The sequence below is a fragment of the Psammomys obesus genome, unplaced genomic scaffold (genome assembly GCF_907164565.1).
Source record: "Psammomys obesus unplaced genomic scaffold, mPsaObe1.curated_primary_1811, whole genome shotgun sequence".
Lineage (NCBI taxonomy): Eukaryota > Metazoa > Chordata > Mammalia > Rodentia > Muridae > Psammomys > Psammomys obesus.
The window spans coordinates 44,369,467-44,387,558 of NW_026585895.1; the positions used below are offsets into that span (position 1 = coordinate 44,369,467).

General features: G+C 45.0%; 1 protein-coding gene across 7 annotated transcripts in view; it reads right to left on the bottom strand.

Annotated features, from left to right (window-relative positions):
- Positions 1-4,336: 4,336 nt before the first annotated feature.
- Rabgap1 (RAB GTPase activating protein 1) overlaps positions 4,337-18,092 on the bottom strand; it is a 124,940-nt gene continuing 111,184 nt past the window's right edge. For all 7 annotated transcript variants that reach the window (XM_055600007.1, XM_055600004.1, XM_055600005.1 and 4 more), the window contains 7 exons: positions 17,371-17,463; positions 16,868-16,978; positions 10,191-10,295; positions 9,404-9,487; positions 8,851-8,922; positions 7,139-7,336; positions 4,337-5,973 (listed from right to left, as the gene is read on the bottom strand). In XM_055600007.1, the coding sequence (XP_055455982.1) occupies positions 5,851-5,973; positions 7,139-7,336; positions 8,851-8,922; positions 9,404-9,487; positions 10,191-10,295; positions 16,868-16,978; positions 17,371-17,463 (786 nt within the window). In that variant the 3' untranslated portion in view covers positions 4,337-5,850. The remainder of the gene's footprint in view (positions 5,974-7,138; positions 7,337-8,850; positions 8,923-9,403; positions 9,488-10,190; positions 10,296-16,867; positions 16,979-17,370; positions 17,464-18,092) is intronic.

Consider the following 18,092-nt stretch of genomic DNA (forward strand, 5'->3'; position numbering starts at 1 on the left):
TGTTGTGCTCTAACCATAATAGGGTAGTTCTTGTCATTTGTCAAGGTTAGTCAATGATAGAGCCATGTCTGTTGACTATGTCATAGCCTTCAATTATAGGCTTAATGCCATCTGCTTATTTCCTAAGTTAGGTAACGGATGATGTTCAAAATAAACAAACAAATAGATACTGTCCCTTAGCTCTGGTAGTTAGAGGTTAAGTTTCTTCCTGTAACTTAGAAAGTTTCATTTCCAGTTTCTGGCTCCTTGCCTTTCTCTGAGTGGCTGGTACAGTCTACCCTTCCTGGTTGAGCATACCTTCTCGCTCTGGCCAAGGAACTTGGTTCTTGTGGGCATACGCATTCTGGTTTAGTGAATCAGTAACAGGACACAGGAAACTTGCCCCCCGGACACAGTCACGTCCCAGCTGACCCTCAAGATAGCGATGGTACCCATCTGTAAAGAAGGATTTGGATGTGAGCCAGGTAAGCCCACATTCCACAAGTACAAAAAAACTGTGACATGAACTAAGGACAGAAGTGTTGCTGCTTCCAGATGCATGCAGTCCCTTTTCTAACATTCATCGTTGATGTTCAAGCTAGCCTGGTGCCACCAGGTAGCTTTCACACCCCACAAGACATCCAAGTGTAGGATGCGGAATGTCGTTTTCCTCACTTAACATGACAGCTTTTTGTTGACAGGCCGCACTGTGGGGGTGTGGCAGGGCTTACTGACCCTGAATGTTTTCTGGAAAGGATGCTCAGTTGGAGAAACTGCCAACATCCTCATCCTCTCCAAGAACCCTTGCTTTGCATCCCAGGAATTAGGAGTACTGCTGGCTTCAAGAAGCACACCAAGGCTCAGGCAAATATTTTGTTGGTCCAGGAGGAGGAAACCCGTCTATTGCAGAGTTATAGGTGGCATTTTTCTCCAGGCTTTAGCACACTCGGGTCTGATGTTGGTCAAGTTAGTGTTTAGGAGTCTGTTTAAAAACCCATTTGTATTTGCTGTTTTCCGAAGTACAGTGCAAATAGTATAATTTGCAGTGCAAAGTCTTTGGCAATAACCTCATGATGTGTATACTATGTTAAGTATTGGAAACCACGGCACCATGGACTGCCCCATACCTCTGGGCCTGTGGTGACATGCAGACTCTGGACTTCCCAAGTGTCGGCGTGCTTGAAGCAGCAGCCTGCATGTGTGGACTATCATCAGTGCCTCGCCCACAGATGCCTGGCCTTCATCCAAAGGGACCCTGCTCTGCTCCGAGCCCTGCGAGCAGCACACCCACACTGCGGCTCCTGTGTGTTGACTATGTTGGACTCTGCCATAGACTGGCCCCCTTGTCTGGCTGCTGAAGTTTGTAATGCCTTGACATGTTGCATTTCTTTTCCATTTGAATGAATAAAAATAAACGCTATGTGTAAATTAGGAATGGGCTGGACTATTCTGTGCAGAACTCATTCTGCTAAAAAGAAAAGTTACAGTGTCAGCTGCAGAGACGGCTCAGGAACCTAGGAAGGCCTAGGTTCAGCTTCCAGCACCCACCCACCCACCTAGTGGATCCAGTGCCTTCTGGCCTCTGTGGGCACCTGCACATACATATGTACCCAAACACACAGACATATCAATAAAATAGAATCAAGTGTAAGCCTCACTCCCTTTCCTGGTCTGTGAGACAAACTCAGGTCATTACAGGTTTCTCATTTCACAGAAGGGAGTGCATGTGTGTGTGCCTGCTTGCATCCTGGTGTAGTGATTTGGGATGTGGGCCCAGGGCCTGTGTAGTTTATTGAAGCTTGCAGCTGGCTCTGAATCATGTTGCATGAGTGCTCAATCTAAACCATTTTACACCCTGCATTTCTAACCCTTACAACTGTCCCATGTGTTAGCAAGACTCGGGCTTTACCAGAAGCAGGAATAGCACGTCTACAGAGCAGCAGGAAGCAGTTTGACTCCAAAGGTGGTGAAAGTCTTCCTTCCAGCCAGCTCTGAGAAACCTGTTGAAGAACAGTGTGACACCTGGCCCACTAGGTAAGTAGACAGTGGCACTGGGTCTTAAGAGAAGCACCTTATAACTTGGTGTCTTCTCTGCACACCATCAGCTTGGACTTGCAGACTTGCTGTTGGGGACTCAAGAGCCAGCCTGTCTCTACTGCAACTGTATTCTCAGGGCCTGAGGGAACATTCTTGCCTCTGGACTACAGCAGAAAGTTTATTGGGGAACTAGTGAAGGGGAGGGAGCAGAGCATGAGAACTGCTTGACAGGCGTTAACAACCTCCTGTAGTGAGTAGCTCAACAACCCCTATGAGGTGGGCAGACACACAGAGAAAGGTTGAGTAAGGTGTGAAGTCAGGGCCATGTCATGCCCCCAGATTTCCACATAATGTTCATATGGTAAAGAGATCACCTGCCTAACAGGCAGGCTATGGGGTAGCCCACATCCCCCAGTTCCCTACCCACTGGGAAGCAGAACTGCAGGGCAGCAACACAGCTGCTATGTAGCCTTGTTCTAGGCCCTTCTGTGAACCCTAATTTCTTCATCTGTAAGGGTGGAGAGCCTAGTGCTTATGCCCTTTAATTCTTTGAGCCATCATCCCAGTCATTTTGTATGGTTTTAATCCTCTCTGCTTTAGATCATGTCCCCGTCTCAGAGAATCTGAGGAGGGGGAAAAAAAATCAGTGTTTTAGCATCTGACTGATTCTTCCAAACCACCTGCCTGTGTCACTTAGCTCACTGTCTCTTCACAAAGGCTCTGGTGTTTGTTAATTTTGGGTCATTCAGACCTGGGCAACTGTGGTGTGTTCTGGACTTAATTGTCTTCAGCCTACAGGCTGTATTTATTAACTGTGAACAGAGAGAGCAGGCTAGGACTTCCAGCTCTTAACTCCCTGCCTCCTGCTGCCCCTGCCACACTGCAGTAGGCCTGTACCTGCAACATCCCTTTTCTGGACCTGCCTTACCAACAGTTTAACGAAGTGTTTCCATACCTCACTAGCCAGCCTTCACCTGTGACACCCAACTCACTCTTCCCAAAGAGTGGCTCTTCTTCGTTCTTTGTCCCCTGCTTGCTCACGCCCCACGTTCCCTGCATGTATGTGCCTGTGCACCCCCTCCCCAATCAAGTTACAAGTGAAAGCAGTGCTTATCCACTAACTGGGGATGTGCCTTCCAGGGAATGTTAAGCAATAACTAAAGATATTTTGGGATGTGTGCTTTTGGCATCCAGTAGGTAGAGACAGCCACACAGGACACTGCAGCACAGCTGCAGCCGCCAAAGCTGTCAGCAGTTGAAATTGAGCATCTTTGTGCTACAGGTGACCCGCTCATTAGCAAATATGCACTCTATACATCTCCAGCCCTCCTGTCCAAGGCCATCTATGGCCCAAACACTGAAAACTATATTTCTCTGTCTAGTGTTTCTGTGGAATGAAGTTTCACGGACTCCCTTTCTCCTCCTCTTTATATCCTGTTACCTCTGTTCACACCCCCCCCTTTTTTTTTTTTTTCCAATTTCTTGACCTTCAAAGGATCAGCAGAAAACTCTCCAAACACAAACTATCTTTAAACTCTTCAGCAGTTCCTTCCCCACACCTTTCAAGGCTTTGAAATGGGCCTCTCCATGACAACCTTTTCCCCCCTCTTTCCTATACATTGTCCTCTTGCTTCTACCCAGCAAATCCTGTCACTGCAGAGTTGTATCCCTCATATACTTTGTCTCCCTTGCAAAAACCCTGTACCTAAAGCAGCGTGTCCCATACGTAAAGTATCTCCCCAATTCAGGATCCTTGTTTGACTCTGTTTCAGGCCGACTGCTATGTGGGCTCCTTTCTCGAATGCTGGTGTATAGCTCCAGGATGGAGATTTCTGTCAAGATAACACTCCCAAACATGGGACTCTTGGGCCTAGAAAAGCATGGAGTTAGTCAGTCTGCAAGTGTGGATCCCAGCAGAGAGAAAAAGGAACCTCAGCTATACACTGCTTTCTCTGTGGCTGAGCAAGTCTCCCTGAGCCAAAGCTGCTCTTCAATTGCTTCCCCTCGGGTACTGCCACCCATCTCTCATCTCCGAGTGGTGAGATGATGTCTTTCCAAGCCTAATCCCACCTTGTGAAAACCTTAGATTTTAAAGCACTGGAGCATCTTGCCTGTCAGCCACTGCACCACACTTCTCAGGGAGGGCCACACACACACACCCATCTCTTGCACAACACAGTCTGTGCCTAATAATATATTCTTCCCCCATGTGCTTGGTACATCTCAGCTCTGCCCGATGTGCATGTGCTGGTCCCAACTGCTGCTGGGAGATGGATGGGAAAGGGACCCACAATCATGAAACTGCTTTTGTACGAAGCAATGCTGTTTGTACCAAAATATTTAATGAATATGCTGTTAAAACAAACAAAAGAAATAGTAATACAATTTTACTGGTTTATATTTCAGTTCATAAAGTTGACGCACAAACTACCCTAGCACAATGTCCACACAATGTCCTAGTTTTAGATGGGCTTTACGGCTGTTTGGATAACTGAACAAGACAGACACAGGAAGTGGTAGGGGTGGTCTGGGGGAAGGGTTGGCCACTTGTTATCTCCCCACCGTAGATGACCTCATCAAGCATTATTAGTAGAGCCAAAAAAGAGAAAACGACTCGTTATTATATACAAACCCAAGCCACCTCCACAGAGCAGAGAGGATGAGCCACTTGTGAGACCACTTGTCAGCATATAAATTAAGCCAAAAGGTTTTGTTTTTAATTAAAAAAAAAAAAAAAAAAAAGGTGCTAAAACTGCTATTTCATAGCTTTAAAGTAAGAATCTGCAGCCCATCTGACCAGTGAGATACACACCTGGCCAGCCTGACAGGGACTCAGTCAAGAAGGTGGGACCTCTCAGTGTGCAGACTCTCATGTATTCAGTTTTTCTCACTTGTACAACCTGCTGTGCAAATGTGAGGGGTGAAGGAGCGCTTGCCAGCTCCTACAATGGCAGGAAGGACAGAGCCTAGCAAACCTCAAATGAAAAGAAGTGCCCCACAGCCATGGATGGCAGTGTACAGAATTAGCAGGTTGTCTGGGATTTAAACGCTGTAGTGCAGGGTACTGGGAAAGGTATTTATATACATACACACACATATATACACATATATATGTACACATGACACATTAAACAAAGAGCTGTCCATGTCATGATTGATTCAGTCTCATAGTCATGTGGCCACTCCAGCCTTTTGAAGTAGTTTTGGCAGCTAATGCTTAAAAACAAAAAAAAGACAGGACTATGAGAGTTGCATAGAATTGCTTAGAAATGTGAATAATGCCAAATTAAAATCTGTGTGCTGTATTGGTTAACAAAATTAGGTGACTTGAGCAGTGACTACCAGACCCTTCTACTCAAAGTGCGTCTCATCTTTCTGGGAGCTTCTGCTGGCACTGACAGATAAGGATTATTCTACTTTCCCCGACCCAAAGGACAGAGAGAGAGAGAGAGAGAGAGAGAGAGAGAGTATGTGTGTGTGAATACACACATATATGTTTATATATACATACATATTTCTTTTTAATAAAGGGTTTAGAAAATAAAAAGAAAATCAACACATTGGAAGATGACCCAACTCTGGCTGGGTGAAGTGTTCTTACACTGAAAAGAGGCCCGGATGGCACTCGGAGGCAGGACTCTGGTGCATGTCCAGCATCAGTTGGGGTTGGCAGCCTGCTGCAGGAGCCCTGGCCCACTGACCTACCAACACGCGATACAGCTCTGACCTAGGTACATTCTGGTCCTAGAACATGTCACAGAGTCACACATCTGGCCAAAGAAGGCAACAAAAGGTGGTGTATTTTCTGGAGGTGTCTGGAGGCAGCAGCTCTTCTCAGCATGTCTCTTTCCCTTGAACCCCAGTTGCTGTCTTTATGGAGCTCAGTGTGCGGTTAAACCAGGTCTTCTTGGCTGCCTGCACCTCACTGAGGGCAAGGCCCAAGTGGTGTTCCAAATCCTGTAGAGACAACAGTGAGCATGAGGATCATGCTAACTCCAGTCACAGCCTTTGCAGAGCCAAGCCAAAGAGCTCTGTATGCTCCTCTAAGACAGGTTTGCAATGCCGAATTTGGGAGCTCCCCTGGTCTGAAATTACAGCCTCCTAAATCACTGTCGCCTGCAACTGTCATCATCTAGTTAAAACTCCTGTAAGTCCAACTCACTTAGTGTGGCCTTTGAGATGCTTTACAGGCTGGACCTGTTTTCATCCTTTTCCTGAGATTCCTCATTAGGCAGGCCTCTCCTCCCTTTGGTTGTGTACTGAGCTGCCCCCTCAGTCCAGAATGCTCATTGCTCTTGATCTTCTGCAGCTGCTCTCTGTCCATTCTCTGACCACAGCTTAGATTTTTGGGTTGCCTAAGTTGTCCTGGGCAGTGCCACAAACCCTCTCCCAGTATCCAGGGCAGAACCTGACAAAAGAGGATGTGTCCAATAACAGCCTGTGGCATGGGAAAGCTGATCTGCAGTTTTAGACCTGAACCAGCTTCCTACCACTCATGGTGCCCCAGTGATAAGGATGGCTGGAGGCTCATATCCATTAGGTCACAGTTAGGTGATGGGTGTTTCATTTGTTACGCCATCATCCTTATGTATACGTAATATTTTTAGTACTTGATATGGCCTGACAAAGATTAGGACTCCCTATTTCTCTTTCTCTCTCTCTCTCTCTCTCTCTCTCTTTTTTGAGACTCATTCTGTAGACCAGGCTGGCCTCAAAACTCAAAAAGATCCACCTGCCTCTGCCTCTGCCTCTGGCGTGCTGGGATTACAGGTGTGCACCACCACTGCTGGGCAATGAGTCTTATTTCTATATGGACACAAGGAGTGTAATGTGCAGAGAGATTAGTAGTTTTTAAATACTTGCCGAATGTCCCACTAAAAACACTTATGTTCTGTTGGTAATTATTAGTATGATAAAGTGTAGATCCTTAGGTCAGTTGAAATGGTTAAACTTACTCTGGTAAGTAATAAGGATTGCACTCTACCCAGAAGGGCTATGGTCAAAGTTTAAATGATGGTGAGGGACATGACATCCCAATCCACAAGTCATTTCTGGGGTTCCTAGTCCATCCCAGGAATCTGATTGCTATGGAGTTTGTATGCACTCATGGCACAGCTGTTACCTGGATCTTGCACTCGGCTTCTACCAGCTGCAGTTTGGTTTGTGCCAGTTCTAGCTCCATCTCCCGCAGTTGGTTCTTGAGTGTCTCCTTTTCTTCATCTGTGTCCTCATCTGGAACCCCCTTGGCTGAGCTGGCAGCCTTCACTCGCCCTTGTTTGTTGAAGAAGTCTCGACAGCGGTCACAGTCATCCACCTTTTGCTGAAGTGAAGAAAACACAGAAGACGGCATACTGTCAGATACTGCATGTGCCTCCGTGTCTCTTATGAGTACTAGAAACGTTTGGTTATCTTGGGAAAGTGTCAGGCAACCTACTTTGAAGACTACCTGGTTGGTGTTCTGTACCAAAAGCAATTAAAAAAAAAACAAACCCTCTTGATCCGCTGTACACCATGAGGAATTCTAGGCTAAGAAGACAAAGCTGCATGCACTCAAAGGATCATATGCAAGGACTGTCACTAATTGGCATACAGAGAAAATGTCCAGTTGCGAGCAATGAGTTATGTTGGTTTGTGCTTGTTCAGGGGAGCTTGCAGGTTCTAAAAACTTGAAAATTTTCCTAAGATGGGAAAATGGGTAAATACTAATGCTGGCATAAAGAACTGGCATACAAAACTGGATATAGATGCTGAAGAAATGCCTCAGTAGCTAAGAGTATGTGATGCTCTTCCGGAGGACCTGACTTTGATTCCTAACACCTGCTTGTAACTCGAGCTCTAGAGGGATACAATGCCCCTGGCCCCCACAGGCACCTGTGCTCATATGCAATTACCTACTCCATACACATAATAAAAAAATAAATCTTCAAAATATATATATATATATATTTCACCAAAACAGGATGCTACTGGGAAGAAAATTCTGGTAATTATATCACACACACAAATCCATATCCCAAATTTAGAAACGTAAATGTTAAAAGAAAGCCTAACTTGGGATGAATGCAATTTTATATATTAATCTAGGATCAGGAAAGGCTTGAAGAATATACAAACACAGTGTTAACTGTGGTGTGAGGGGGTCAACAGCCAGAAAGAACCTACTTTAGTGTGTGGAGAAAGGCCTGAGTTCAATATCCAGGAGAGGAAAAAAGAATTTATCTGTTTTGAGTCATTGTATTACAAGGTTTTTCCTCTTATTTCTCAAATTTGTGGCAAGGTTTAGAAGCACAGAGGGCATATTTAAAATACAGGTGCTTCTGGTCATGATGGAGTCTGCTGCTGGTGAGATCTTTAGCCAGATGTCACTGCTTTGTGCAAACTTGGCACCACTCTGCAAGCAGGTTAGTAGGGATCCTGTCAGTATGCTAGCGGCCTCTGTAAGGTTGGAGAAATGCTTTACAGAGTTTAAAGAAAGTCCTGAGTTATAGAAGACCCCAAACTCTAAACATTAAGAACCCCGCTCAGATCCCTACAGCAGAAGGCGTGAGTGCAGTGGGGAGTCTGCATAACATCAAGTGACACTGTGGCTTTCCCACTGATGCTCAAAATCCAGGCACCCAAGTGTGAGCTCTAAAGCCACAGCACATTTGGTCTCATTCTCAGGTCCTTCCAGAGAAACAGGCATAAGTTGTCGAGCACCAAGCTGAGCCCGTAGCAGGCACTTTACCTGGATTGTTCAGCCCTGCTTACTTGGACCTGCTATGTCAAGGATAGGCGATACCACCAACTAACTAGAGAGAGGGTTATGAAATCTTTTTAGTCAAGAAATCTTACCCGGATTTTCTCAATTTCCACTTTATTGGCTGTCTGCTGCTTTTCCAGTCTTTCACTCAGTTGAGAACAAATCTAAACAAACATAAAACCACAGGCTTGGTTTAATGTCATCTGCATAAGTTGGACTTTGAATAAATTCTGTTGGACAGCAGCTGGAAAGCTGGAATATGCTGTGACTGCATAGGTGAGGTTACAGTAGCGTAGATGGGGACCAATCTGTGAAGTTTTGTATAGGCCACTGTGAGATCCCAGATACAGAAGAAGGGAGTTCAATCTGGTTCTGTGTTGGCAAAAATTCTATCAGCCGTGGACTAAGGGGTTTGCCAACATTCAGAGACACTCCCATCTCCTGACGGCTGAAATGCTCTTGAAATGCGGGCTTTTGTGTACCACCTGTATGCTGGGCACTCTGCAAGCGTGCCTCCTTACAACATCGTTTACAAGTGAGACGAAGGTCAGAACAGGGATTGAAAGCCAGTGTGCTTCAGCACTGAGGCTAGAGTGCATACTCTACCCACCATGTGCCCAGGTAGGCCCTGGTGCAGGAACTCACCTGCTTATAGTCACCAATGATAGAGCTGTTTTTTTTGATCTCTGATTCTGCTTTGTCAAGTTCCCGGCGGCACATTTCCTTTAACTGCACACATTTTAAAAAAAAAGTGAATGTTTTCGGAAAAAAGGAAGCCCGGTTGTTAACTCTATAGTGACAAGCTTTCCAAAAAGTGCCTCCCCTTACCCTGGCTGGACTTGGTACCCCTCACAGCGACCTCCTTCCTCCTCCCAATGAAATACTAATCCTCTGTACTTAAAGCTAACAGGAAGAGGAAAGTCAACATTTCCCAAAATGCCAGTGCTCAGTTCCAACGGGGGCTTCTACTGAAGCTGTTCCATCCAGCCAAGCAGACAAGAGCCCAGGAAAAGATGGCAGTGTGTGGTCAGGCTCATCCCGGCCAGGCCTGCCTGAGATGAGTAGTTGTGAAGGTCATGTGCAAGTACAGAGGGAGAGGGTTGGGCACTTGTACTGGGTCCCCTGTCACCCACTTGCTCTCATAGTATAGTCTATGAAAGAGGCATCAGAGGACAAGGACTGGACATTTTGAGATGAGCCTTCTCCTGTACATGCTAGCATTCTTTTGTTGCGTTCCACAATGATACACAGGAGCTTCTCCCACCTTAATGATGTACTAACTCATGCTTTAGTTTTCCGGAACCGTTACATTTTAAGGAGGAACGTAAAACTGAAAAGTAACTGAAGCCTCTGCCTCCAGGTTCCCTGGTGCCAAGAGAGTACCTCTGTTAGCAAAATTCGGGTGTATGGGATGGGGCAAGGATCCCCTCACCTGTGCAGACTCCTCCTCTAACCGCCTCTTTTCGTCTTCTGCATCAATCAGCTTCTGCTTGGTCATCAGCAGCTCCTTATTCAGTGCATCTGCCTTTTCTTCAGCCTGCAACATCAAGTAAGTACTCACTGTGAGCTCAGAAGGTGAAAAGTCTGCAACACTGCCGAGTCAGTCCACACAGTGGAATGGCATTACCAAGGGCACACCTAGACTGCTAGCAGTGTGTGGCAGTGCAAGGCAGTGGTCAGGGGCTGAGCTTTTAACTCATCTGTTAAGTGACTCATGCCACCTGAAAAGTTACAGAGACCCTTTCTAAGCTCCAGGTTCTCCAGCCAAACATGCATTCACAGTACAATGCCTATACTAGTGTGAACAATAGAATGGTAGCTGTGAATTTTAATAAACAGTTTTCTCTTCCAAGTGGTTGGCTAGTCTTCCGGGCATCCAACTAGTCCTGCATGTGTTCCCTCTAAAGTTATTAGGCAGAGAAGGCTGCTTTCCTCTGGTATGGACTTTGTGTAATTTTGAGCGGCCATATCACCCCCTAGTCTTTTTTTCTAGCACACACAAATGTCTGGTGAATAGAGATCTGAATCTTAGGGGAAAATCCCTGTGGTTAACGACACATATCCCTTTACAGATAACTGAAGAGTACTATCATGCTGGACAAGAATCAAGGAAGCTAGGTCCCTTCCTAGACAACTTTGCCTGTCTTCTCTGACGTTAAGCACTTAGACAAGTTACTGTAGCTGGGCTGGAGCTGTCTATTCCATTCTTGGGCCTTTACAAGCAAACCTGAGACAGGCATAACATGAGCAAACTCAGCCATGAGCAAACTGCTGAGTACTTGCAGACTGTGCAGGCACAAAAGAGAGGTGAATGCTGCCCTTACATGTAGGACTAGTTGATAGCTTACTACTTACTCCTCCATTGCAAATCCAAGAGGCAGTCACAAGCAAAATGAAGACAGCAGGCCACAAGGAAACAGTAAGAGAACACAGCTGGTAGACAGCTGGTAGAGCATAGCTATGACCTGCACCCATTATCAATTATGTGGCTCATAGGAGACCGATACCAGGCGTGGGTCAGCCGGGGGAAAGCTGGTCCAGCTGGAGACTTGGCTTCCACAGGATCTAGGTGAGGTAGTCTCTCCTGACCTCTCACAAGCCAGGTGGCCACAGAACCTGCTCCAGCTCCACTCTGGCTGGTTCAGCACTGTGTCAAAGAAAGGTGCACAGAGCCTACAGGAGTGTCTAGTGGGCTCCAGTCAGTCTACTGACACAAGTGACTCAGATGAAAACATCTAGGGATAACATACATAAATACAGGCTTCTACTTCCAATCATGAAGGGTGAATACAAAGCGTTTACTCTTCCACTGTAATCAGAATTCTGGACAATATCTAGGAAACAACTGATCCCTGGGAAGAAAAAGGAAACCATATACATTCTATCATTGGGGCTTCTATAAGAGAGGCAAACAGAATGTCTGAAAAGGCTAGGGTTCTGGGTGATTCAGGTGGCAGAAGCTGTGGGGGAGAGAAGGAAGTCAGGGCAAGTCTATAAGGTGACCAAAGACCAAGCAAGCACCCAAGAATGCAGTAAAAGAGAAAAAAGCAAACAGGACAGAAAACTAGTTCCTACCTGGATATAACAGACAAAAGCTGTGTTGAGAGGGCAGAAAATATGCATGCAGCACAGACACAATGCGGACTACTGGGGTCTTTTCACAAGGAAGCAAGCACAATGGAAATACATGCAGATGTTCCCACTATATGAAACCAACTCCATAAAGTTGTGAGTAAAATATGTAAATAACAGGGCTATCTATTCTTATAAAAACAGTGCTTACCCAGAATTTCAGAATTTCAAATGATTTTTAAAAAAGTTTGCAGTAAAAATTTTAAAACCTTTAAGATGGTATAAAATGTATAAATTAAATAAATCTTCCCAAATAGAAAGAACTTAAAACGAACACCAACAGAACAAACACTACAGAAAAATGAGGAAAACAAAAGCTGGCTTTTCAAAAGATGAACCTTACTGATAAACATCTACTTAGGGGGCAGGAATGGGGTGGGGTGGGGGTGGACATAACCCAGTATCAGGAGTACAGAGGGGGCATTGCTACAGATGTATAAACAGCAGAGCACCCCAGCTTCAGATCCCCACACTTGGTCATCAAGGACAAGGTGCTAAAAACAAAGACCAGCCAGGTGGTGCACCCCTCTAATCCCAGCATTTGGGGGAACAGAAACATGGGAACCACCCTGAACTCCAGGTTAGCATTGGCTATTTAGCAAGTACTGAGTCAGCCAGGGCTACACATTGAGATTAAAAACAAATATAACCAATTCTAAAAGTGGTCACACGAAGAGTTAGAGACATTTGCTGATTTGTATCACTCCATTATCCAGGAAGTCAACTCACAATTTCCTGGAAAGTGAGTTGTAAGCTTCAGGACTAAGTTCACCAGATGACAAGTTCAAGGTCTGTCTGAGCAATTTAGTAAGCAATTTTCTCAAAATAAGAAAAAGAAGGCTCAGCTGCAGCTCAGGAGTGGAATGTCAGCCTGGCATGTGTGAAGCCTCAAGTTCAAGCCTCACTATTATAAAACAATACCCTAAAACAAGTGTAAAACCCTACTGGGATTTATTATAGTAACACAACTAGTTTACATTGTAATGTAACAAATTAACAAAACTAAGAAAGCACACTTAGCCATTATAACAGATGCAAGGAAAGTATGTGGTTATGATAAAACTCAGCAGAGAACAGAGTAAAAGTTTCTCCACTCCTCAAAATGGCCCCAAGAACTAACAATGATGCCATCCTACCTACTCTCTACCCTGGGCTGCTCTGAAGACCTTAGCAAGTGTGGAAGGCAGTGGAAAAGGCAGAAGAACCCAAAGTTACAGTCTTTATTCAGAAATATAATAGTGTGTATATGTGGAAAGAAAAAAACAAACTAAAAACAAAACCAACTAACCAAACAAACAAAAAACCCTGACTATACTAATCACAAATTTTGGCAAAGTCAAAGGCTACAAAGTATGGCACAAAACCACTCTGCAAAGATTAGCAATCAACAACTGGAAATTAAGAACAGATCACTAAAACAGACTCAGACAGGGGCATGGCTTGTGTACGGCAAACCACACAGCAGTGCTGGCTGGAACTGAAGGCATGCTAATACAAAGGTGGCACAGCACGGGCGGGGACTCAGTTGTTGCTCATATGTCAAGTCTCTCCATAAACTGACAGATTCCAAGAAACCTCACTTAAAATTCCAGAAGGCATCTATTTCTAGAACCCTTTATGTCCTTTGTATTTTGGTAGAAGTCTCTATTAAGTGAGTTCTAAAAAGAATAAAGCCAGCTGACTTAACTGAGCTCGTTTTAAGAATTATAAAGGTCCTATAATCAAGACAGTGTGATCCTGGCATAAGGCTGGAGCAGCTAGAATGTCAGTCACACCAACCCATGCAGAGTTGGCTGATCCTTGGGGAAAGGAGCTGACATGTTGCAGAAGTCTAGTAACCTGGGACTCACTGTGTTGATTTTTATTCTAGTGACAAACTGTCTCACGGCAGAGAAGCAACCGTGCTACAGGGACTGAGTCACAGTCCCGTCAGCCCCATGTCAGGGACCTTCTTCCTCACAGTCCAAATGTTCACTCAGAGTTATCACTTCACTGCACAGAGGAGAAGCTTTTCTGGGGTCATCAAAGAGTTAAATGACTGGAAAATTCTCCACAGCTGTGTAAACAATACTACAAAGAGGCAGATGACGACAGAATCGATAGAAAGGATTCAGATGTGAGGAAAGAATCAAAAGGAATAAACTTCTTTTAAAAACTGAGCCTCTGAAGTCGAAAGAATGTGAGAGCGCTCCACCTTCTTCATATCACATTCAGTCAGGGTTTGGAGCTCATCAGAGAAGATGAGCTTGAAAAGGGTGTCTGCTCAGAACCCTGGGTGCTGGCAGGGGCTTCTGTAGTCAGCCTGCTTAGAGTGTAAGCACTGGATTCAGGCTGCCTGGGTTCCACTAGGAAGGGCTGTGCTCTGTGACTACCTGTGTAAGATGGTCAACCTGCTTTGCTTCCATTTCGTGACCAATGAGAGGGGATCACAGGCCTGTATACCAGGCTGTTCTGAAGGTTTACAAAAATGGTGTTACAGAGTACCTAAAACAGTGCATAGCACCTAACAATGCTAAAGAGATTGCTAGCTCTGACAGATCAGACTCACTAACCTTCCTTAACTTGTGCTTGCACTGTAGTTTAGACATCTAATCATAGCTCCTTGGCTAATTCTGTATCTATAATGGAGACTGTCTGGTATCACAGAAAAGATCTCAGGCATGCCAGTGAGGTCTGAAGCTCTCTAGTTTTCTGGATGTCTTCATCCCTCTACACCTCATAACTGTTAAAAACAAAAGTCTCAGCCTGGTGTAGAGGGATGTTTGAACGCAGAGGCAGGTGGCTCTTTGTGAGTTCTAGCCAGCCTGGTCTAAGTCTACAGAAGTTCCATAGTAAGATCCTTCCTGTCTCTAAAGAAAGAAACAATAACAAAACTCATTTCCTCCTTACAGGGCAGAGGTAAGCATGAGAGACGAACAGGTCTATGAAGTGCCTGTAAACTGTCTGGTGTCACAGGACATGAGTAAACAGGAGAGACCATTACGGGTTGCAGTGTTTCTACTTCAGGTCTCAGGAATGTAGCCTAGTTTTCTGACTAGTGTCAGGATGAGCCAATCTAAAAAGAAGGTTTATAGCTGCTCTCAGGGACAGGCTTTAAGAATGTAAGTCTAGGGGCTGGAGAGGTGGCTCAGTGGTTAAGAGCACCGTCTACTCTTCCAAAGGACCTGGGTTCAATTCCCAGCACCACATGGTAGTTCACAACTGTCTGTAATGCCCATTCCAAGGGATCTGACACCTTCACACTAATGCACATAGAATAATGTTAAATGAATTAAAAAATATATTAAAAAAAATAATGTAAGTCTAAGTGGTGGCACACCCCTTTAATCCCAGCTCTTGGGAGGCAGAGGCAGGTGGATCTCTGTGAGTTCCAGGCCAGCTGGGAAACCCTGCATGAAAAAGAAACAGAAAACAAAACAAGAATGTAAGTCTGCAGTGTACCTCAAACCACTGATGACTTGGACCACAGGCTCTCACAGATTAAAAATGTAATAGCTCAAGCTGAGCATCACCTCAGGCTCTGGCCAACCTGCTACTTCTGTACATTAGGACTCTCTTTCTGATCACTTCCTTTCTGTGCCATCCACAGTTTGGAGGGAAGTTTGAGATGAATTCTGTAGCCCTGTTCAAACATTCCCTGCTCCATTTACACCCAGCTCTCTCCACTCTGCAGGCAGAAATGCCTGAGCAATGAGAACAAAGTGTGCAGGCTTACTCCTGACAAACAAGCAGGCCTATGGCAGAAAGGCCGTGAGAGCCCAGGTGTTGGTCATGGAGAGCTAATGGCCTTGCTGTTCTCGCTACAGCTGGAGAAAGGAGCCTTCTTGGTCATGTCTGATGAGCATGTGGAAGTCTGAGCCTTTCGTTCTTTGTAGGCTTTTTTTTTTTTTTTTTTTTTTTTTTTTGCTACAGCATGCCAAATTATGCAATCCCAACTCTACCTGTGCCACAGTCATTATTCTTCGAATCAAGATTTCAGTGTCCAAGGCGCCTAGGAAAGCAGACTAAGTGATTACAGACCAGGCCTATCTGAAAATTTTAATTTCTGAGAAAATGAAAAGGGCAGATACTGCCATAGTTTTAATGTTTTAAGGCTCCGAGAAACAAACAAACAAACAAACAAACAAACAGTGTTTTCAAGGAAATATACTATATACATTCTATTTGTATACTTCAGTGGATGCCAAAGACTTTCTGAACTTTATACTCTTCCTAGGGATATAAGAAGCCAGCAAGCCCTTGGAAAGCCTGAGTATATTGCTAGAATCTTGGCAAATCAACAAGAAGTCATCTCAGGACCCTGGGAGGTTAAGTCCAGGGGCTTGCAAAACTGTAGTTCAGCCGTCATATACAACTTGACACTAATTTTTATGAATAAATTATTAGGAAGCAGCCATTCATTCATTTATCTATGAACTACTTTTGTGCCAATGGAAGAATCAAGTAGCAGCAACAGAGACCACAGGCCCTCAAAACCTTAAACATTCCCTATCTTGCCACAGAATAAGTTATCCAGTCCTAAGCCATGAGTGAGACTACTTCCTCTAAGGGAAGAGAAAAACAAACAGAACATGCCCAGCAGCCGGGTCGCTCAGCACTGAATGGGAGCCCCTTGAGCAACGGCGCTCACAGGCTCACCGCAGGCAGAGGAAGGGAACCTCTGCACCTCTTCCTACGGATGAGGGCGTGCTAACAACTGCTGCTAACCAGAGCAGGAGGAACAGTAAAAATAACCCCTCCTCCCCGAAACCACACCAACCACTCAACGTCGGGAAGCAGGCAGGACACATGAGCACAATGAGAGAACACAGAGAAGAGGGCAGCGCACTAGCACAGTGGAGGCCCCTTTAAAGGAAGGCTGACAAGCGAGCTGGCTCCTATGGAAATGGCTGACAGAAACTATAGCAGTCAACACTAAATTTAAGGGAGGGTTCAAGTGTCCCTGGTGTCCCTTCTCTTCTGAGCTGTCACACTTACATTATCCAGGTCCTTCCGCAACGCGATCTTGCTGGTGACCAGCTCATGAGCTAAGTCATCGTTTTCCTGTTCCAATCTCATGTTAGCTTCTTGGAGCCGCCTGTTCTCCCGCTGTAGGAGGGGAAGAAGTTGGTTATGGACATAAAAACAAATGGAATGGTAATGACAGTTTCTCAAGAGCTTAGCTTCAAAATGAGTCTTCAAGTCCTGTGAAATAAAGAGACATGGCTGGTCTGATGGTGTTTCTAAACAATTTCTGATTTTCTATCTCCACAAACAAGTACGTAACTGACTGAAATGTCTTTTGTCAAGCTGCTATCTCTGACTGCCTAAGGAAAGAGCATCCAACCCGGGCAGTTGGATGGGAGAAAAACAGCTCTTAATTTCTCATTTGTAAACTCAATCTGAAAACCAGTCTTGAAACAGTGGAACTGATTTTTTTAAAAATTCAATAAAGACAGCTATGGGCACAAGTCTATGAAGTAAAAGGCTGTAAAACAAACCTCAAATCGCTCGATGGGGTCTTCCTGCTGGGCCTGCTGCTCCCTCATGGTATGATACTCTTTTTCAAACTTCTTCAGCTTCTTCTGGCTAATCTGCCGAGGAAGTCACAGCACAGATGAAGAACCTGATGATGGTGGTGCTTACTGCCGCTGACCTGGGCAGACCCAATTAATGTGGACATGGCGTTTACGTCTTTGGGATGGAAATCTTCATAAACAAATATAGGCCTAAGACTCTGTAAGGGATATTTGGTTCCCAAAGTTTTACTGACAGTATTCTCTGGAACACCTTACAGATGGCTTCGGGGCTCTAGTAATAATAATAAGCCACCATTTTCTGTAGCACAGACCAGCAGTGTTGCTAAACATCTAAGCACCACCCTACCCCCAGGCACACTCATCTGAGGGATCAAGAGGCTCTGTTTTACGACTAAAGTCGTTAAGAAGGGATTGTAGTGCCGGGTGGTGGTGGTGTAAACCTTTGGTTTCAGCACTTAGGAGGAAAAGGCAGATGGATCTGAGGCCAGAACAGCCAGGAAAACCGTCTCAGAAAACAAACAAAAAACAATCAACCAAATTTAAAAAAATAACAAACATAAAAAGGAGGAGAAAGAAGAAGAAAGAGGAAGAAGAGGAGGAGGAGGAAAAAGAGGAAGAAAGAAAAAGGAGAAGAAAGAAGAGAGAGAAGGAAGAAGGGGGGGATGGGAAAGAGGAGAAGTGAT